The 23,524-nt window shown below is 38.6% G+C and overlaps 1 protein-coding gene across 2 annotated transcripts in view; it reads right to left on the bottom strand.

The window, feature by feature from the left end:
- LOC126471586 (lysine-specific demethylase phf2-like) overlaps window positions 1–23,524 on the bottom strand; it is a 175,273-nt gene that overhangs the window by 110,031 nt on the left and 41,718 nt on the right. For both annotated transcript variants that reach the window (XM_050099822.1, XM_050099823.1), the window contains exon 6: window positions 6,190–6,376. In XM_050099822.1, the coding sequence (XP_049955779.1) occupies window positions 6,190–6,376 (187 nt within the window). The remainder of the gene's footprint in view (window positions 1–6,189; window positions 6,377–23,524) is intronic.

The following is a 23,524-nucleotide window of genomic DNA, read 5'->3' as shown; positions in this document are numbered from 1 at the left end:
ACACGGCTGAACGCAGCCTGTTCCAATCTTCCCATTATGGAAAAATTCCTAGCAGTACCAGAAACTGAACCTGGGTCATCTGTATGGCAGTCAGATGTGCTAACTGCAGAGCTATGGAGGATTACTTTAAATATTTAAATACTAATGACAAATACATTTATAAGAGTACTCAAGTAAGTAGGAACTCAACAGCAAACAAAATCAAATGAATGCAGGTACAGTGTGGCACAAGGTAACAGGAAAATTTGAAGTAACTATAGTGAAAGTAAAGAGCATTAATTAGAAAGTTTTAATTTTGGAAGCTAATAATAAATTAAATGCCATTAAGTATCACAACAACAACAAAATATAGTCTTAAATACAATAGCCATTCAAACACACACATTTCTGGAAGTGAGTGCCGAGTTTTTGCAAAGCACCTTGGGACACTGTAATGGGAATTGTAGATTTCTTCTCGAATGCCGGTTTTTAACTTGGAAATTGGCATTTGATGAGTGGTGTGCACTTTCCTTTTTAGGCAAACCCACAAGGGGAGCAGGAAGGGGTGGGGGTGGAGGGAGTGGGGGTACCGACAAATCTAGTTATCTTGAGGGCCAATAAGTGTTGCCAAACATTTAAATTATATCGTTATGAATATTAGGAACATTAAATGCTGTTCTGGTACAAAAGCGTATCGACGTTCTGTTCAAATGCTCCCTCTCTCAGCCTCAAAGACACAAGGTCCCATCACACCTCACGTTGAGACAGCAAATGGTAAGCTTTACGTTAAATGGTCATTCACACGATATTGAAAATTCTACTTGTTTATAATGCTGCTGATCTGGAAACTAGCCTCACCTGACTTGAAAAGATTGAGATCGTCATTAATCTTTTTCATAATTTTTTTACAGAATTATTGTGTACCATGTGGTTCGCTGATTCATTTTCTGTACAACTTGAATTTTGTAAGGTCGGAACTTAAAATAACTGTGTAGAATTTGATTGACAGCTGTTCATTTCAGGTTTACTGTTGCCTTGTTTTTCTTACCGTCTGCTGTGGAAATCTTCAGATTGTCTGTGTTTTCTGCAGTTCATTGACTGTGTTGACCTAACGCAGGATTCTTTCTTATAGGTGAACCTGTCTCTTCCGAATTCTCATCCCATGTCTTCAAGGTATGGAAAAATAGAATGTTGTAATTATATCCTAAATTGTAATGATGTTGGAATTCCCGTTCTTGTAAAGTGTGTTCATGGCAAATGCACTTTATGAACTAACTGCTTCACAATTACTAAATAGTGCAAGGAGTTGCACACAGAGAGACCATGCACACATTTCTACCAGCTCCTAAGGGCTGCTTCCACTACTACCAAAATTTCTAGTTTTGTTGCGACTATTAATGGCCAGTGCAAATTCATGGAAAAAGTTCACAGACCCTGAAAGTAAGCTGAAAGATAAGTAGTTTACAAATACACAGCATCACATGAAGAGTGGCTACAGTAGCCTATAGCACATGTGAACTGAATCCATTGCCAACGACGATCAATTCTCTTCACAGCTGAGTAATTTTTTCCCAGGGAGTGTTTCAGAATTTGTACTGACCTGATTTAAACAGTAACAAGTTAACACTCTTCCCTTAAAGAAACAATAGACCAATACTAAACCACAGGTTTACTTTTTTCAGATGGCACATTCTTTAGTGTGATGTCTTTGATTATCATGTTAGAAAATTCACAAAATAATTATGTCAAAAACTGTCAAACAAATGTGCGAGGATCTTACTCGTAATTTTATATCAGAGGACATCATAAATAAAAATAAACATCGCAACACTGAAAGTTAATATGTCATCATGTCATTATTTTAGTCATTCTCTTCATATTTTATGTTTTCAGCCATTCCCTTTGTAGTTTATCTACAATGGTGGTGGAAAAAGAAATTTATCTGCAAAGCTTTGTATGGTATGTGAGGACAATACCCTGGCATTTTAATAGTATCCCTACTCCTACACAGTTTTCACAAGAATCCCATTCAGAAACATTCATAATTATATCTTCCTAATGGAAACCACATTTAAAATTCATTTCTGATGAGAATCCTCTGTCTAGAACTAAATACTGGGTTCCTCCGATACAGAATCGTTAACTGCCTCATAACTGATCAGGCACTGATTAACACGCTGACTTTCATGAGGCATTCAACAGCCACAGAAGTGCATCACGCCTTATGCTGTGTCTGCCGACGGATAAAGCACAGCCTTACACCTGACGTTGTGGCCTGGCCCAGCCTACTGGTGAGACAGCCGTCACTACACATCCAGCAGTCATTGTTTTAAGAACGTATGTTGGTGATTAAAACTACAAGGTGCAACTGTCAAAAAAATCTTCCAAACCTTATAGAAACCTTTTGAGGTCACATACTATCCAATTAGAGGTTTAATAAAAAAAAAAAGCAAATCTCAAGACTATGGTACTGCCAATGTCAGTGCATTTTATTTTGCAAATTTAATACTTTAAATTTACAAATTTTTATGCACTAGAGAACATCTGTAATTTACTTGGCGTATTAAATTTTACAACTTGTAAAGAACAAAAAGAAGAAGAAGAAAAACTGTTTCAGATTTAATTTTTACACTATGTTTGCAACTTCTTGTATGAGGTTATAATAATACAAAAAAATCAGACACTACAGCACAGTTAACAAACTAGCACCTCTGTATGCTACCAAAATTCTCATAAAACATAAAAGGTGATATGAAAACATCCTGAAAGAGGAATGTAAAATTACAAGGAAGATTCTTGTCCCAAGCAGAGCAAAAGATGCCTACAGACAAAAACCCTGGAAAACAACAGAAAATTATTCAACCCTATGGCACACATACGAAAAGTAAGAGTAAAATTTTATACATACATCCAAAAATGTCAAGTAACAAGACCTATCCACAAAACGTTAACATACATAGAACAATACAAAACAATACCCTAAATTCAACAAGGAAACGAAAAAAATCTAGCAAGAGCACAAATAAATCCCTCTGACGGTTTGAACAGAAACTCTTAGAGGCAAAATACTGACAGATGGGAAGTGCAGTCAGAGAACTGTAGTATGAAGGAAACAGGGAGGAAATGGACTAAAGAAAGAAAGAAAGAAAATTCATGGAGGAAAAAAAAAAAAAAAGAAAAAAGAAAAGTGGCAGCTGCATGGAAAGTCAGAAAATTAAGTCATAAAGCTTTACAAGAATCAATAGAGTCCAATCTCACCTAACACTGCCAACATAATAATATAATAATAATAATAATAATCCTGTGTCTCTCTTGAATACTAAATTGTGAAACTTTTGGGATGATTTATCAGCTCAGTGTCAGGTCACACTCAAGTATGAAGACATTCTTAATTCTTCTTACAAGTCACAATGGTACTGAAAATAAACTGACATCATCTTTATTGTAGCTCAGCCTAATACTCAAAACACTGATGAAGGATTGAGTAGAAAGGTGAAAGCAGGCACCACCACAGTAAACTATAAAAACTCCATTCCATCACCACCAGTGCTGTATCATGTAATCTGCCCAATGGCCATGCCTCGGCTTAAGTTATCGGCCATCAAACTCACTGTTTACTCATGAGACTTTAGTGGTTTTTGTGTTGAGAGGTTTGCTAGCAGAATCAAATGTAATTCATATGTTGATAACTCAGCGTGTATTTGTATTTTTTTGGTTCTAATAAACCCCATGTCATTCCAAGCATGTGTGTCAATTTTTACCTCTCTATCTACATTATTCCGTGATTTATTAAGTTTTCAAATTTATACTGACTTTTTGATAAACCAGTATATAATGCAACGTGAAACTTCGATTGATAAATGAAGCAAGCAAACTAATGGAAGTTTTAACATTCTTTCCATGTACACCAATTTTGTCCACCCAGAAGGATATAATAATGTAAAAATTTCAAATGTCAATAAGCACCAGAAGGAAAAATTTGTGTAATAATCACTCAATGCATAATCTCATGCTTTTCTATGGCTCTGCTTGTATTATAGACCGATTCCCATTTAAATCATGTCACAACAACAAAGTAATGTTATATCATCCATGTTAAATCTGTATCGCACACTTAAGTCTGAACTGGATTACAAAAGAAGCAAGCAAAGGAAGATACTTTAGCAAGATGATCCCTTCTAATCGTAACTCTTACAACAGTATCACAAATTGAGTCTGCCTTGGTGCGAAACACCTTGTTTTATTTGTTTACTTGTTTATTTCCCCAAACTAGTTTCGGTGACAAATATCACCATTAGCAGTGGGTTTTTTAAAATCTAAAACATGCAGGAAATAGCATAGTTATACAAACACAGTAACACATTATTACATTTTTACTGTTTGTTTTTTGAAATATCATTTTCTATGGATACTTTCATACTACATTATTTATTGCATGTTATGGCATGTTTTTGAGAATTATTGTCGCTGTTTGCGGCACATTTTCTGTGCTTTTTCCTGTTGGCATTTTTTTCTCTCAGCAAACATCATTTCATCTGCAACTGTGTGAGTGGCTGTTAGTAAACAAATACTAAAAGGTGAACTTAGTATGCCAGCAATGTACACTTGGGGTTGCAGTAGTGTTGTGAAATCCGGTTTTGGTGTGTACTGGGCTGTTACATAATTATTCGTGTACTCCCATTCGTTAGATGGCATGTAGGTGATCTATACACAGAAAAACAAAACTTTCACACTTTGTTCATAATCAAGAACATTACACCATCTTGCTGTTCGCGCCCGTCGCAAGAGGCGTATCGCATGTTGCGAGAAGGCTATGAAAACTGTAGCGGGAATTACGATGACCTCTGTTCCTTATTTTTGTGTGTGTGTGTGTGTGTGTGTGTGTGTGTGTGTGTGTGTGTGTGTGTGTGTGTGATTGGGAAGTGGTTCTTTTGCGTGTGTGTGCTTTCTGCTCTGTGTACTTGGTCAGTTCTCTCAGAGTAGTAAGGAATGTGTTGTAAAGTGTTGTGTTTTCGTTTATTACATTTTTCCCTTCCACTATAGCCTTTTGTATGTAGTAATTTTCTTCTATTGTTAGTAGTTGGTGTAGACTGTTGCTGTTTTTCAGAATGTGTAGTTAGTTTTCGATATTAGCGGGGTTATGGTTTGTGTTCATTAGATGTTCTGCAAAAGTTGAAAGTGTGCTGTCACTCTTTAGAGCCCTCATGTGCTCTGTTACACACTAACATATAATAACAAAATATCACATAGAATTGGAAACGTCTTGAAAAAAGCAAGGGATCCCAATAACATTCAGAACAAATAATACAGTTCAAAAAAGATAAGACCCATCAGAAAAATCTCAGAAAAATTCAGCAATGCTGGAATATATCAACTCACATGCAACTCTTGTCAGGCTCAATACATAGGGCAAACAAGCAGAAACTTCTGAACGAGGTACACTTCCGCATCACACACAGAGACATAAATAAGGAACAGAAATCATTGTAATTTCCGCGACAGTTTTCATAGCCTTCTCGCAACATGCGATACACCTCTTGCGACACGCGTGAACATCAAGATGGCGTAATGTTCTTGATAATAAACAATGTGCAAAAGTTTTGTTTTACAGTGTATAGAATCAGCTACGTGCCGTCCAACGAACATGATTACATGAATAACTAAGTAACAGCCCAGTACACACCAAAACTGGATTCCACAACACTACCGCAACCTCAAGTGTATATTGCTGACATACTATGTTCACCTTTTAGTATTTGTATACTAACAGCTGCTGACACAGATGCAGATGACACAACGTTTGCTGAGAAAAACTAGCAACGGAAAATATGCCTCAAACAGTGTCAATAATTCTCAAAAACATGCCATAACATACAATATATAAGATAGTATGAAAGTATCCATACAAAACTATATTTAAAAAACAAACAGTAAAAATGTAATAATGTGTTACTGTGTTTGTATAACTATGCTATTTTCTGCATGTTTTAAATTTTGAAAAACCCACTGCTAATGGTGATATTTGTCACCGAAACTAGTTTGGGGAAATAAATGAGTAAACAAATAACAAGGTGTTTTACATCAAGGTGGACTCAATTTCTGATATTATTGTTTTTCAGTGCAAACACAGACCAAATAGGAGAGTTTCAAGATAAAGTTATTGACCCTAACTCTTACTTCACTAAGAGGAAACAAAAGTTCAAGTCTTACCTTGTATACATGATACCATACAGAAGTCCCACCAAAATCTATATGAAAATCTGTGTACGAGTCTCTCATTCCTATTAAACAATACTTTTGTACTGCAGGCTTGTCACACTCTGATCTCTCTGGCCATGCAGAGTTCACCCAATCCAATTCCCTTGCAACAGTAGGGGCTTCTACAAGTTCTGACAAACTGAAAAATAAGAAATGTCCATTTTCACAAGCAATATAACCATTGAATTTCAACACAAATTTTACACAATGAAAGCGGGGATCAGAAAGCTACCTTCAGCCAACAGCTTGAATGAATCCAAACTAGCGATATGCATAAAATAGCGTATCAGCAACAGTGATTAAGGCTGCAGAGAGAGTACATGTAGGCCCAATGCCTTCTCACATACCCACAGAAGTCAGTATTGGGGGCAGCCAGAAATGGAAGAAACATGTGAAACCATGGGACAGTACCTCTCTTTGGTGTCAAAGGGATAATTTTAGCACACAAGTAAGTTCAAATTGTACAGAATTATCAGTTAAAGGAAAGTGGTTTTACATTCTGACATTTTGGCTAATATAGGACAAGATGCACAACAGTGGTTGGCACATGGGAGTCTAGTGAATAAGAAGGATCATATGCAAAACAGTGAGAAGGTACTGTACCATGCAATGTGGTTTTAGCACAGGATAACCAGCATATTTTCCATGTAACAGTAATGGAATGTGTGTGAAATCTTATGGGACTTAACTGCTAAGGTCATCAGTCCCTAAGCTTACACACTACTTAACCTAAATTATCCTAAGGACAAACGCACACACCCATGCCCGAGGGAGGACTTTAACCTCCGCCGGGACCAGCTGCACAGTCCATGACTGCAGCGCCTTAGACCAGTAACTGTAATGGACCATATAGCTCTCTCCCAAGTGTTATCTTCACACTAGAGCATTGTGAAATATGTGGTTTAATGTTCATAAACACAAGACATAATCTGCTGCATGCTGGCCTAGAGGCAAATGCGCATTTGCATTCGTTTCCACAATGCAGAAAACCACTAATTCCACCAAGTGCACTAGGCATATGAATTCTGTCACTAGTACGCAGAGTGGCAAAATGTAGTGTTTTTACACGAGTTCCTCTTCAGTGTGCGCCACTATGAACATTGCACACATGTTACACTCAACCTTGCTGACTACAATCTATAATGTCCACATAAAAGTTGTGACTCTTCAAGCGTTCCAGGCGGATATGTTGTAAATAATCTTCATGGGTTTGCCACTGGATGATGAATCTTGGTATTAGTTTCTGGCCACTTATTCTAGAAGTACAGTTATTTTCATTATTTTTGTTTCATTTCATTTTTTTTCAGTGGTCAGTTGGAAAAAAAAAGAAAAAAATATTTACATCATCACTTATTGACATCACACATCAATTTTTTTCCACCATTGAAAAAGAAATTATTTATGATATACCCATTAAATGTAATTAGTTTAATAAAAAAAATAACTTTGCAACCATACAGTGTTGAAAGTTTTTCAAAAGAAAACAATGTCATAATTTCAGAATTCTCCTCCAGGACACTACACTGCCGATCTGTCATCACTTCAATATTGCGTGAAAACAGCTGCCCAGAGTCTAAATTTCAATGTGGAAGACAGACTGGCTTCAACACAACATCAGACATTTGCCAATGTGCACATATCCTGCTGGTATGGAAATTTGCTTTCCCAATAAATTATGCAGGGATTTATGTAGCATCACAATACCTTACACTACAGACCTGCCATGGTGGAAACAAGAACCTACAGGTGTGAACAATTATGTGGCCTTAAAGAGTTGGTAGCCTAATTTCAAAGTACAAACTAGTGCGTTTCAGCATTTCCTTCACCTCCACCTGCAGTATTCGTCCCTTCATATTTCTCAAAACCTTGCTAACTTAATCACTGAAAACTTATTTTCCCATAATAATCAAGTACTCTTCACTTTTATCTTGCAATAAAGGTAATTGTTTTATCTGGCAAACTCAGATTTCCAAATTATACCAAGAAGACACAGTCTGTGCAGCACTGTCATGCAGTGAATAATTTAAACTGGATATTTTGGCGGTATCAAAGTATAAATATGAACTCACCAAATTCAGCACTTTAGCTACACAAACATATAAACCAACATCTCACTCGCTCAGTTTGCTTCTGTCAGCAAATTGTAGCATAAGACACACGACACCATGCAAATATGTTTCTGATGATAAAACAGAACACTGAGGAAGATTATTTTAATGTTTGTTCAACATTATTTTGACTATTTGTGATCAAAGTTTGTGTGACAACACAATCTGTTGCACAAATTGGGGCCTAGGTTAGGTTGAAAGGTGAACAGGTGCCATGTTTGTGTTTGCACAATTTAAGTGATGTATTTGGCATTTTTCATATTTTTAAGTGCATACTATGAAAATATGTAGTTTAATTGATGCACCAAATTAAAGATATATCGAAAAACATAATTTTTTTTTTTTTTACAACAGATTGTGCAAAAGTGTTGTGAAATGTCATATCAGTGACTAAAACCGTTACTGGAATGATGTTCACGGGAAAGGGATATTTTTGTTTGATGCCACATCTAAAGCTATAGTTCTTTTCATTTGTAAACAACTGTCATTTTAAGAGTGAACATAATTCTCAGAATTGAGAAAAAGGTCAAAACCCAAACTCAAAATTCAATAACTATCAAGTAACAAAATTAGTAAATTTTCACCATCACATTTACAACATCTCTACATGTGAACAAGGATAATGCCAAATTTTATGACATTTCATTAAAAAACTGCCAGTTTTATATTATGTTACTGAAAAATCACAGATGTAGGTTTTTTTTATCATTTACATAAAATTTCCAGTCAGTAGTAGTAATGTGAAGATAACATCATGCGATGGCATCCCATATTAGCAACTACACGTGAAAATCTAAAGAAACTGTACAATATGGTATTGGACAATACGTGATTAAATATATATAATGTAGATGGTACCCACAATGTTTGCGCCAACTTTTGTGACAATTTGGTACTGTGTACAATATGTGGGTCAACACCTCAAACAACAAACACACTAGTGATCAAAGTAGTCAATGGAAACATGAGTAAAAAATGAGTAAAAAAAGGGGGGAGGGGGGTTACGTGGTGGCTAGCCTGGATTGAACAACAAAACCAGCATCTTTAATCAGGTCAATGCACCTGCCAATGGAGGTCCTTCGACCATGGGAAAACGTAAGGATACGAAACATAAACTGTAGGAAGATCTCCGTATTTACCAGATTTGGAATCCTCTGAACCCTCAGAGTTCCACCTATTCTCACATTTAAGTAAGTTTGTTTTACTATAACTTATGAAGTATGTATGTCAATCTATATTTTTACGGTGTCCATGTAGCTAAACTGTTTGCAGAAAAAGTAAATAATAACCTTGTAACTTCGGCTAATGCTCCTATAACACACATATCACTTCGTCTTACTCCTAGCCAGACCATCAGATAATAACAGAGCAGGGTTGATCACATGACCAGATATTTGAAGATTTTTAAGCTTTAATCACATAAAAATAAGAGATATATTGTGAAAATATTGACCATAAATTGAATTTAATTCTTGTAATGAATCAGAATAACAACAATTCGAACCATATTTTCAACATAGGAAAATATGCCTATTGTAGTCTGTTTCCTAGCATTTACCCTGTAATAAAGCATCCACTATTTTCCATTATTGGGCAAATTTACTTCATTTTAACTTTATGGTTAGATGCCCTCCTGTTTCCACAGTCTTCAGTTAACATAAGGCCTGAATTACACCGTCAAAGTGTATAAAAGCTAAGACCATACACTAAATTTTATAGAAGGTATGATAGAACACACTAGCAATGATTTTACTAAACATCTTTTGTAAAACATATTTACAAAAAGATCTTTTACAATGTAATACAGGCCAGAGGCAGGAAAGCTGTGTGCAACATAAGTTTGTGAATCATAAAAACTCTGTTCTGTGTGTTGTCATATTTTAACAGTGTGTGTAATTATGAAGACTGGAAATATACAACACACTGTCCCTGCATCCACTTCATATCACATATTACTCAATGGGAATGCACATTTTCTTAATGAAACATCATAATTAGCAAATGTCATTAAAACAAATATTAATGTGAGAAATTCAAGTCTACCAATGGAAAGACCGTACAAAAATTAAATTCATGTATCACTACTACTGTGACAAAAAGTTTAGAGCACTTTTTATTTATGCAAGATTCACACAATTTTTCCCCACATTCATAGATGAGTTAAGATACTGAGAACATCTAAGTAACATTTGACATCATAGTGAAAGTGTATCAAATTTGTTATGCCACTACAGTGAACATCAAGAATTAAAAAAATAAATAAATTGTGCTGTTTGCATGTCCTTATCTACTGGTGTAACAGGTACTGGTGGAGGAAGAAACTGATATACGTGGCAAGCACAGAATCGCCATGATCTTTGCTCTCTGGTAGTCACAATTAGCTTGTCCTGTTTAATCATGCTCTATGTGACAAAGTGGGTTTTTGTTTTGGAGCCAAACAGCTGCACATGCATTCACTCATGAACCTTACCCAATTCTGCTACAAGTTATAAATATATCAAGCATTTTAATGTTGGATTTTATGGTGCCCATAGGTTTTAGTGAACATTATATTAATGTGGTGGTGTTTTTTTTTTCCCCGTAACTACTGCTTGTCCTACGAAGTCTCTGTCACTGCAGTGATGAACGTGGTTGCTAGTGAGTATAATGAAATACACTGCCTAAAAAAAGAAGATGAAGCACACAGGCTGGAAGGAGGAAATGAAATTTCAGAGTTTGGGAGGGTATGTAATGTTACTTCAGTGATTACAAAATAAAGTCAAATTTACAAAGAACTTTGAAGTATGAGCTTCTTATCAGTATGATACTGCAACACCTCCGCCAGTATGTCTGCACTCGTTTGGTTGGGAAGAGTGTAACAAAGCTGTTGTATCTTCTCCTGAGCCAGCAAATGTTGTAACTGGTCTTTTATGTACTGGAAAATGGCACTAGGATAGAGTTGACATCAGAGGTGATCCCACACACATTCTACTGAGGACAGATCTGGGGAACCCTGATGGCGATTATAGTACCTTAATATCATGCAGACAGTGCACAGATACATGTATCATGTATGGACAAGAATTTTCCTGTTGAAAAATGGCACCAGGTACCATTGCATGAGAGGTAATGTACGAGGATACAGGCTGTCAGTGACATACCATTTGTACAGCAGGAGTTCCCTCAATCATTACCACCATGACCTGAAGTCAAACCCAACGACTCCCAACACCAGGTGCGACAGATGTGCCTGTCCGAAACATAAGAACAGTACCTCTCCCCAGTTCACCACCATACTCGCCATGTGTCTGGCGCACAATGCAGCGATCCTCCCTTGTGGTGGTCAGATGTGGATGACTAGAATCATGGCAAGTATGCCTGTTTTCATGTACTCCATGCAGTCCAACACTGGGCTACTGTTGCCTCTGAATGCCCCACAAATCTGGATATTGCACAATTTGATCCCACACAGTGGCCCCTTCCAAACTTCTTCAGGTGCTGATAACGCTGTCTCTCATGAGTCTGTGGCATTTTGTATCCTCCACATTGATCACTCAATATCTGATGCTGTTCCCACCCCTTATATATGCTCCCAGTTCTGGTAACAACACTAAACATGAAAAACACAAATGCCATTATACCTGTCACAGATAATTACTCCTTTAATCATTTACATACCTGTTGATAGTGTGACTGTGTGCTAAGTTAGACTGACATCTGATCACGTCTTCTATTGGGCAGCGTGTATTACGGTCTCACTTGCTAGGAGAAGCTTATTTTCATCCTATCATTTTATTGATTTTACTTTGGAAGTCTGCTGCACTACCTTAACATTTAGAACTCCTTAAATATTTTATTTGTAGCTCGTGATTTTGCATGGGTGTGCAATCACTTCTATGACTGCAACACAACAGGAATTTTTTTTGTCACTTGTCGTCCCCAGTGTTCCAGACAAACATTTTCCCATCAATAAAAACTCACTTCCTGACTTGTGTAGTTGTGTTATTGGCAGAATGTTGAGTTGAGCAATATGGGCACAAATAGAAGGGGTAGCATTACAAATGAGGTACAGCTCCTACTTCAAGAAAACCCACTTGCTGTATATTTTGCACGACAATGTGTGGTGGTGGTGGTGGTGGTGGTGACCAAAACTTCTTCAAAGAATTACAGGTACTATTCAGTTCCTGGTCTGCCCACCTGCTTGAAATGTCACCTATGCAACATGTCTGATACAGCGTTTGCCACCAACTAGTATACCAAGATCGTCCAGTAACAAATGTTTTCATTTTATAGATTCTCATGCAAACACCATGGGGTGAGATGTCACAAGAACATGAAGATCACACACACTTAGTTTCAGTGTCTCAGCATTTAGAGATAGCATGTATAAGTTTTCAGTAAATTGAATTTTCTAATAAGGGAATGGTCCAAACCACCATGTTGAAACCTGTCCTGAAATTTTTTATACACTAAGAATATACCAAAAGAAACACAATGTCAAAATTTTAGAGGGTAAGACATGCCGCAAATATTTTTTTAAAAAAATGTTGAAATTTGCCAAATTCATAACTTGCCAGTTGGCTGGAGAAATTTATACCCCTGCTGTAGCTGTAGCAGACTGCACATGTGCAATATGGCAGGCACATGTCCTTCGTTGATAGCATGTCTGTTTACAAACATTATGTGCTTAAGTTCCTTGACACTAGGGTGCTCTACTTTGCAGATTTAAACCAGCAGACATGTAAAAGTTCGAACAATTCATGCCGTATCTCCCGCCACTGCTAAACTCTACTCTGCGTGGTGGCTGAGAGGAGTAACTAGGTTCGCACGAATAAAGATATCACAGCCATTTCCAAACTGTCCCTACAGCGCATGCGCAGTTTAACGATTGTTGTAATTGTCATCACATCTCTGTCGTACCATATTTATGTGTTTCATCTTTAGGCCACTTGTAGTGCTAGTTCACACCTTCACTCAGTTTGGGTTGCTCAAATGTTTTTGGTGTATGTTTCTACATAACTGAGGAAGCAAAGTACTGGATAACCTCAAAAAGATGACAACAATTTAAGAGATGCAGAACAACATATATGCAAACACCACAGAAAATACTTATGTACATATTTGCACTTGATATTGAGAAAAAATTCTCGAAATGCACTGTGCTAAGCATGAAAAAGTATGTAACTGATGCAGAGTTTCATTATTTAAATAATGAACGATAGCTGCAGGCCTTCCAAAAACATCGATAATGATATATGAAACTGATTCAAATGTTTCTGCTTCCCACTTATCAGCTCCCATTATATCAGCAGTTTTTATTAGATAATAACCAAGTCCTTGACAAGAGTATTTTTGATGTCTTATGTGCACAAACATAAAGTGTGTAAATACAAAGGGGTATCCTATACATAACCTTTTCAGCTTAAAACATTATTTCCCAAATTTTACATTTTCTGACATTTTACACCTTTTTAAGTCCCTTGAAAAGTATGAAAACGGAGTTTCACCCTGTAACTCGCAACACTGCTATCATACTTTATACAGTCCATTTCAGTTTCTGTTCACAGTTCCTCTGAAAACTGTTCACAGTTACTATTTGCTCAAATTTGCAACTCGTTTGATATCCATAACAATTAGCAGCTGCCTTTGCAATACTGCTAAGTGTTAATGGAGATAAAACTGAATTTTTCTTGTGATCTCTTCATATATGCCTGCTAATAGCATCTGTCTTTGTGCAGCTTACAGAGTTTCACAGTAATGTGGAATCTACCTTTGCGAAAATGAAATATGAAGAATGTGGTAGGCAACTGAAATCACCCATTCTCCTGAATACCTATATACGTGCATTTATTTGCTAATTTCTTGGACACTCAGTCAAATGATGTCGACATTTTGTTAAAAACTGTGGAAACATTAGAGGAAATTACTGATGATTTTGTACACTGTGGTTCGAAGGACGATAAATGAGCTAATTAACCCAGATAGTCCTGAATTATTTGTTTTCCAAAATTGATTTATATCTAATCTACATTGATTCACAAGGTTATAAGGAAGAAAGTAAAAACAATGTTGAGTATTTACTATTCTTTAGTATTTCCAAAAATGGGCGTCGTTCCAGAAGGACGTCAGGACAATAAGGGAACATGTTTTTAAATTATATGACATTGCACAATTAATATGTTTTGGTTTTATACTTTCAAATAAACATAAATAAATTTGAATTATGGGCTAAAACAGCTAATAAATACAAAAAACAAAGAAAATAACCTATACACATATTTTATGCACTAGTGTGATAAGACAAAAAGCAACAAACTTGGAGTGGTTCGTCACATTTTACGCACATAGTAGTTTTTTTGTGGTAACTTCGACATTTCAGCTGTGTCTTCTTTTTTGTTATCTCGTCTGTTGGTAATTCAGCAACCTAATGTTCTCTTCCATCAAATCTAGAATCTGGTTTTGCCCTCTTACTAGGATGTCCTCTGCTGGTAGTGACTCTTTTGTTACTTTCAAGAATTGCAGTGACAATTCGACTACGAAATGTCAGATGATCTATGGATTCTTCGTTGTGCGTGTAAAGATCCTGGGCATTTTGCTCTGCAATGTCTATAAAACGTGCAATGATCGGGAAATACCATTTCTTCCCTCTTACAGAGCATCTATATAGGGATACATTTTGGTCAGCTCAATCTATGCCTCCGATATCAGTATTGTAGGAGTGTAATAAGTTAGGTTGAGGCACGCTAATCCTTTTCTTTTGTTCCCTGGAAAATCTTGCTACAGAGCGTATTGGTTGCACTCTGTCAAAGTTGATGGCTACAGTAACAACATTGTTGTCATTCCAACGTACAATTGAAATCCCAGATGCTGAGTCAGAACAAACTTCATATGATCCTCTATTTTCTTTTAATCATTTTATCGACAGATGATACGGTACAATTCTTAGCTCTGTTTCCTCTTATTGTTCCTGTTGCTTCCACGCCCCTCTCTTTTAGGTCATGTAGTAGTTTAACGCTGGTAAAGAGGTTATCAAAGTATATTTGAAACGGAACATGTGGATGTAACTGGTCAACATAAGTCATTACAACACCTTTCATTTCACAATCCTTACTCCACATGCCAGCATTAGGCATTTCCTTATCTTTTGATTCTAACATGTCCAAAAGTTCCATCAGTGTACATCGTTTTCTGTGAATACAAAATGACAACATATTACCCTGACGTCCTTCCGGAAGGACGGTTGAAAACATTATTGAACTACAACTGACGAAAACTTTCAATCGTAATATGAACCCGTAAATAATATAGGTTAATTCTTGAAGATATTATATGAGAAGTTTCAGAATTATTGATGCAATATGAAAGAAAATATACATACACTTCGATAACAAGGTCGGTCAGTTCGTCCAAGGTAAAATAGGCCCTATTTTCAAGACATAGTTTCTCACTCACTATGAACGACAGCGTCAAACTGACTGTCGCAGCACGCAACTGACTCTGCCTACTTCATATAACAATGCGTCATATTCCGTTGCAACAACGCGTTATTCGCAAAAATAAATAATTTCAACAGTGAGTGATGCCGTCCTTCCAGAAGGACGTCAGGGTTATCTGGTTTAAAGTCCTGAAGGAGACACATCACCCACCAATCCCAAAGAAAACCTGTACAGTACTAACTTTCAGTGACAAAGGAAAGGTTGTAAATTATTTGGTTACATGAAGGTGGATATAACGATTAAAGTCAAGCAGCGAGCAAAGCCAGTTTCATTTTTGTAAAATCTGGATCTTTATTGTATAAATGGAATTAAGATTTATACCAAGTACAAAATATGCGCAAAAGTGTAACAGAAAATCTTTCCGAACGATTTAGAACTGCTTGTGAGAGTCAATTCACCGTTGCTGGGATAGATCAAAACTGGGTTCTCTGAATTGCAAGTTGGATGAACATCACTGATTTCAAAGTTTCTTTGACCCACTTAAGCAGCTTCAAGAATTTATACAAAAAAAGAAAGTTACAAATTTATTAAGTTTACTTGAAGAAAACCTGTAGAGAAGGTGTCATTAATAGGTAATACTATTAGGGAATTTTTAGGTGACGTGAAAATGAAGCTTCTTGCTGTGTACAAAAGCAGTCAATCAGGTTTTATGCAAGAACGGTATGCAAATCGCACTTTATTATTTAGAGGAAGAAGAAGAAAGAAAGAAAGAAAGAAAGAAAGAAAGAAGTCAAAGTTGCTGGTGCAGTTGCTAAATGCTATGACACACGCTATCATTCTCTCCCATTTTTCTAGATTTTACTACATTGATTACAGCATTTTTGCCACTAAATAGTTTTTTTTTAATTTTTGAACTTCTTACCGGCTGCAAAAAATAATTCACTGCTTTTGTTGCACTCTTGTCCCGGACATGATGATGACAAAAAACACTTAATATTGTTGCAGAAGAAGCTGAGTAGCACCATGGTGTAGTGGTTATGATACGAAACGGTTGCATGAAGGGTCGCGAGTTCAAAACTTACCTGGACTGTGCAATTTTAATTTCTATATTCGGTTTGAGTACATTCTAGAAGCATCCACAAATTTGAAGAATTATTGTACTGGAATGTTCTGTAGCTGTATATATACTGTATGTGCTCTGGCCGGAGGCAGTTCACTCCGCGCTCTTGTATGTGCAAGTGCTGAATAAACCTTCGTTAAGTGAAGTTAGTGTTCATTATTCATCTAATTAGACCTTCTGCTACATGACATTATTCTGTTGGTGGCAATGTGTATTGGAACTTGTGATAGCGCACATTATCGTCGACACAGTGGCTCCCATCGGGCCACAACAGAGCCGCCAATTACGTGGTGAGAAACCCGAGTTTGAGCCATATCCAACAGATCGCTATCTACCGAAGACAGAAGAAGAGGATGTTGCAATGACAGCAACTGTGTGCCACCACATGAGACATCCTTCTGGGTTCTATGGTGACGATGGCCAAGATCCAAACAATTGGCTGAAAGTACAGGGTTATTACAAATGATTGAAGCGATTTCACAGCTCTACAATAACTTTATTGTTTGAGATATTTTCACAATGCTTTGCACACACATACAAAAACTCAAAAAGTTCTTTTAGGCATTCACAAATGTTCGATATGTGCCCCTTTAGTGATTCGGCAGACATCAAGCCGATAATCAAGTTCCTCCCACACTCGGTGCAGCATGTCCCCATCAATGAGTTCGAAAGCATCGTTGATGCGAGCTCGCAGTTCTGGCACGTTTCTTGGTAGAGGAGGTTTAAACACTGAATCTTTCACATGACCCCACAGAAAGAAATCGCATGGGTTTAAGTCGGGAGAGTGTGGAGGCCATGACATGAATTGCTGATCATGATCTCCATCACGACCGATCCATCGGTTTTCCAATCTCCTATTTAAGAAATGCCGAACATCATGATGGAAGTGCGGTGGAGCACCATCCTGTTGAAAGATGAAGTCGGCGCTGTCGGTCTCCAGTTGTGGCATGAGCCAATTTTCCAGCATGTCCAGATACACGTGTCCTGTAACGTTTTTTTTTTTCGCAGAAGAAAAAGGGGCCGTAAGCTTTAAACCGTGAGATTGCACAAAACACGTTAACTTTTGGTGAATTACGAATTTGCTGCATGAATGTGTGAGGATTCTCTACCGCCCAGATTTGCACATTGTGTCTGTTCACTTCACCATTAAGAAAAAATGTTGCTTCATCACTGAAAACAAGTTTCGCACTGAACGCCTCCTCTTCCATGAGCTGTTGCAACCGTGCTGAAAATTCAAAGCATTTGACTTTGTCATCGGGTGTCAGGGCTAGTAGCAATTGTACACGGCAAGGCTTCTGCTTTAGCCTTTTCTGTAAGATTTTCAAAACCGTCGGCTGTGGTACGTTTAGCTCCATGGTTGCTTTATTCGTCGACTTCCGTGGGCTACGCGTGAAACTTGCCCGCACGCGTTCAACCGTTTCTTCGCTCACTGCAGGCCAACCCGTTGATTTCCCCTTACAGAGGCATCCAGAAGCTTTAAACTGCGCATACCATCGCCGAATGGAGTTAGCAGTTGGTGGATCTTCGTTGAACTTCGTCCTGAAGTGTCGTTGCACTATTATGACTGACTGATGTGAGTGCATTTCAAGCACGACATACGCTTTCTCGGCTCCTGTCGCCATTTTGTCTCAATGCGCTCTCGAGCACTCTGGCAGCAGATACCTGAAGTGCGGCTTCAGCCAAACAAAACTTTATGAGTTTTTCTATGTATCTGTAGTGTGTCGTGACCATATGTCAATGAATGGAGCTACAGTAAATTTATGAAATCGCTTCGATCATTTGTAATAGCCCTGTATATGAGCGTATAGCTAAATTTAACAAATGGGATGACACTGTGTGTTTGGCTAGCATATTTTTCTACTTGGAGGGCACTGCCAGGCAATGGTATGAGGACAACAAGAAGAAATTCACAAGCTGGGAAGTATTCCAGGCAGAACTTGGCAATTATTTTGGGGATACACGACGACAGAACTGCAAGGCTGAAGATAAATTTAAGTGCAAGGCACAGTGCCCAGTACAAACTACAGCATCCTACAGTCAAGACGTCTTTGAGGTGTGTGAAATAGTGGATCCTAGAATGAAGGAGGAAGACAAGGTTGCACTTCTCATGAAGGGTGTTGCTGAGGACATGTACCATGCCCTACTCCTGAAGGAGGTTTCAACAGCAGACGACTTCATAAAATGGTGCCAGTATATCGAGACAATGGATCAAAAAAAAGAATTACACACAAGAAGTTTGAACAGCCTTCAAACATCATCATACCGATGTCTGTGATGGAGGAAGCAACTGATTTCACAATTGTTCTTAGTCAGATAGTGAGAGAGGAAGTTCAGAAGGCACTTGAATTGCACAACGAGCAAAAAAAAAACCAAGACACTTCAAGAGGTCATAAGGGAGGAAGTGGTACAGACATTGAACCCAATCTCTCGTCCTTCATTTCCCTTTAAAACAGTGAAACAGTTGAGACCCAGGAGAAGTTACATTCCTACAATGTCGCATGAGGAACCTGTTTGGGCACCAAGGAAGACTGACGTCTGGAGGACCCAGGATAAGCAACCAGTACATTTCCACTCCGGACGACTGGGACAAGTGGTGCGCTATTGTCAAGAAAGGTGGCGGATATTTGATGATATCCGCGCCAGAAGACAACAAATTGATCTTAGCCGACACCACCTCTGGGACGACGAAGATGAACAAGAAGATGTGGGTGGAAGATGACGTAGGTCACCATCGCCGCAAGCTAGCCGTTGGAGAGGATGCTCCCCAGCACGTTGATCGAGGTCTCCATCACCGTTTAGAAGCTCCAGCCAATCACCTAGCTACTGCAACCTGGAAAACTAAAGGGTGCGACCTTCCTTGGAGGTAAAGCCACCGAGGAGAAAAATCCTACACCATCAATCACTACAAAAATGATAGGAAACTAGGTCAATATTCTCATGGATAGCCGACCAGCCCAAGCTCTTGTCGACTGTGGAGCATCATATTCAGTCATTTGGGAGAAGTAACATCGCCAGTTGTAGAAAACCATATTCATTGACAACAAAACATCTCTGCTGAAGGTGGCTAATGGGAAGTATGTAAAACCTACAAGAAGATGTACCATTTGTGTAGATACAAGTGGCCATACACAGCCCTTGGAATTCATCATCTTACAAGAGTGTAGTCATGATGTCATTCTCGGATGGGACTTTTTGAAAGCTTCTCAGGCTATTATAGATTGTGGTCGCTCTAAGATTATGCTAGATGAGATGAGATGAGATGAGATATTGTGGACAGGAAGATGCACATCCGAGTGTGTGGAGACTATGTGTACTGGATGAAGTTATCATTCCTGCAGTCAGTGCTAGAAAGGTAACTGTCATGTGTCATGCCATGCATCAACCCATGTATCTTGCAGTGGAATGTAAGAGAAGCGTACCACTGAAGAATAACTTGGTCATCCCAACCTCTGTCGTCTCGTTTAAGAACGGATTCAGTGAATAGTTAACTGTCACCGAGAACCGCAGATCCTTCCAAGACACATGTGCGTAGCAAACGCTGAGCCATTAACTGAAGAACAGCAGAGTCTGTGGGCGAAATCAGCACTACCACTACGAGACAAAAACTTCTAGCTTGACTATCACCACATCTCACTAAGGAACAACAGAAGAAGATACTTGTCATTCTTCAAGAGTTCTCTGAATGCTTCAATCCACAGGTGAAGAGCGGATCAGACAAATCAACGGTAAAGCACCGGATTAGCATTTGAGACCATCAACCAATAAGCCAGAGAGCATACCGTGTGTCAGCAATGGAACGCTGAATAATTCGCGACGAGGTAGAGAAAATGATGAAGAATGACATCATTTAGCCTTCGCAGGGCCCATGGTCATCACCAGTGGACCTTGTCAGGAAGAAGGATGGCAGTTGACACTTTTGTGTTGATTGCAGGAAGCTTAATAAGGTAACTGGAAAGGACATTTAGCCCCTTCTATGAATTGACAATACTCTAGATTGTCTGAAGGGGGCTAAGTTTTTCTCAATCATGGACATGTACTCGGGATACTGACAAATCGAAGTAGAAGAGGCTGACCATGAGAAAACTGCATTCATCACCCCTGAGGGCCTGTATAAGTTTAGGGTAATGCCGTTTGGTTTGTGTAATGCACCAGCAACTTTTGAACGGATGATGGATAAGCTTCTAAGTCACCTGAAGTGGACGATGTGTCTTTGTTATTTAGATGACATTATAGTATTCTCAGTGACATTTGATGAACATATAAAAGGACTGAGGGCCGTTCTTAAGTGTCTTCAACAAGGCAGACTGAAACTTAATCCAAGAAAGTGTCTCTTTGGAGCAAAAGAAATCAAAATACTTTTGACATCTTGTGTCAAATGAAGGTGAGCGACCAGACCCAGAAAAGGTGACATCTATAATGGCATTTCCTAGTCCTGAAAGTATTAGAGATATGAGAAGCTTCCTCAGATTATGTTCTTAGTACCGTCATTTTATCAAAGACTTTTGTATCAAAGCCAGGTCACTCCAAGAGTTGTTAAAAGCTGATGCTAAATTTACCTGGGGTGGTGCTCAGTAAGATTCTTTCTATGTGCTGCGAAAACCTCTGATGACTGACCCTGTACTTGGTCTGTATGATGAGAGAGCACCTACAGAACTACACACAAATGCCAGTGGGTATGGGATCAGCGCTGTTCTGGTGCAAATTTCAGATGGAAAAGAGAAGGTGCCTATGCTTCTAGGACACTTACAAAAGCTGAGAGAAACTAGAAACTATTCAACTACAGAAAGAGACTGTCTTGCTGTGGTCTGGGCCAAGTGCAAATTTCAACAGTACCTCTATGGAAGACCATTCACAGTTGTTACAGATCATCATTCACTTTGTTGGTTGACAGGTCTTCAGGATCCAGCAGGGCGACTCGCCAGGTGCGCACTATGTCTTCAAGAGTATGACATTACCATAGTATACAAAAGTGGAAGGAAAAACCAAGATGCCGACTGTCTCTCAAGAAACCCTGTGCAAGACCATCAAGACTTTGACGAAGATAGTGACTGTGTTGCTGCACTCCAGGATCTCTCTGCTGAGCACAAGAAGGACGCCAAGATATCTCAAATTATGCTTGCCTTAAGTCAGTCAGAGGATGTGATAGAACAATTTAAGGTAGTTAATGGATTACTTTGCAAGAAAAACTTTGATCCATTTGGAAAGAAGTGGCTACCAGTGATTCCTTAACATATGCACTTAGATGTTCTACAGAAATTCCATGACACACCTGAGGCTGGACTTTAGAGTTTATTATGACCTATGACAGAATCCGCAAGAGATTTTTCTGGCGAGATGTATTTAGGAGTGTCCATCACTATGTGTCGCACTGTCGAGAGTGCCAGAGGAGAAAGGCAGTTCCTCAAAAACCACCTGGCCGACGCAAACCAATTCCACCAGCCGAAACGCCTTTCCAGCATGTTGGGATTGACCTCCTCGGACGATTTTCAACATCTGCTAGTGGCAATAGATGGATTATTGTTTGCACTGATTATCTGACATGCTATGCCATTACGAAAGCCGTGAAAACAGCCAAAGCATCCGAGGTAGCCAAATTCATTGTGGAAGACATCGTATTAAAACATGGTGCCCCAAGGATGTTAATTATGGATTGAGGGAAAGTTTTTGCAATCTAATCTTGTAACCGAGATAAACCGTCGGTGCAACATTACTCATCACATGATGACTGCAAACTAACAGGCTTACTGGACGCCTTAATAAAACCTTGGCCGACATGCTATCAATGTTCGTCAATGTTGAGCAGAGCAACTGGGATGAGGTGCTACCTTTCATGACATTTGCCTACGATACCGCCAAACAAGACACCACAGGATTTACGCAATTTTTCCTGGTGCATGGACATGAGGCGACTACGACGATGTACATGGTGTTTCTGTTACATCCTGATGACATGGACGACCACTACATCAGCCAGATGTTAACCTGAGCTGAGGAAGCTTGGCAGTTAGCTCGACTCCGCAACCTGCATGCTCAACAAAATGATCGCCAAAGGTATGACGCGAGCCACCACCCTGTTGTCTACCAGCCTGGTGACCTCACCTGGATCTTCACTCCTGTTCAGAAGGTTGGAGTCTCAGAGAAGCTCCTCAGGCACTACTTTGGACCTTGTACAGTTGTAAGACAGTTGTCTGATGTTACTTATGAAGTTGAAGATTTCGACGCCTACACAAGACGGTGAAAGATCAGATGGTCCATGTCCTTCGAATGAAGCCCTATAAGCATCCTGCAACCCAGGGTAAATTTGAAGCTCCAGTGATAGGCAGCAAGCGGAAAGGTGATGAAAAGCGTAGTGACAAAAGAAGTCCTACGAATATCACTGCCAGGGCGAGAATTAGTCATCGGGAGTCGAAGTATGCACGACCTGTAACTCATTCCTGCACTAGGAGGATGTTACACCGAGACACTCATTTTGAGGTGAGAGCGATGTCTTAGAAGAAGCCGAGTAACACCATGGTGTAGTGGTTATGATAATAAACTGTTGCATGGATGGTCGTGAGTTCAAAACTCACCTAGACTGTACAACTTTAGTTTCTATATTCGGTTTGAGTACATTCTAGAAGTGTCCACAAATGTCAAGAATCCCT

This window comes from Schistocerca serialis, chromosome 3 (genome assembly GCF_023864345.2).
Source record: "Schistocerca serialis cubense isolate TAMUIC-IGC-003099 chromosome 3, iqSchSeri2.2, whole genome shotgun sequence".
Taxonomy (NCBI): domain Eukaryota; kingdom Metazoa; phylum Arthropoda; class Insecta; order Orthoptera; family Acrididae; genus Schistocerca; species Schistocerca serialis.
This window is presented reverse-complemented; position numbering and strand designations above follow the sequence as displayed.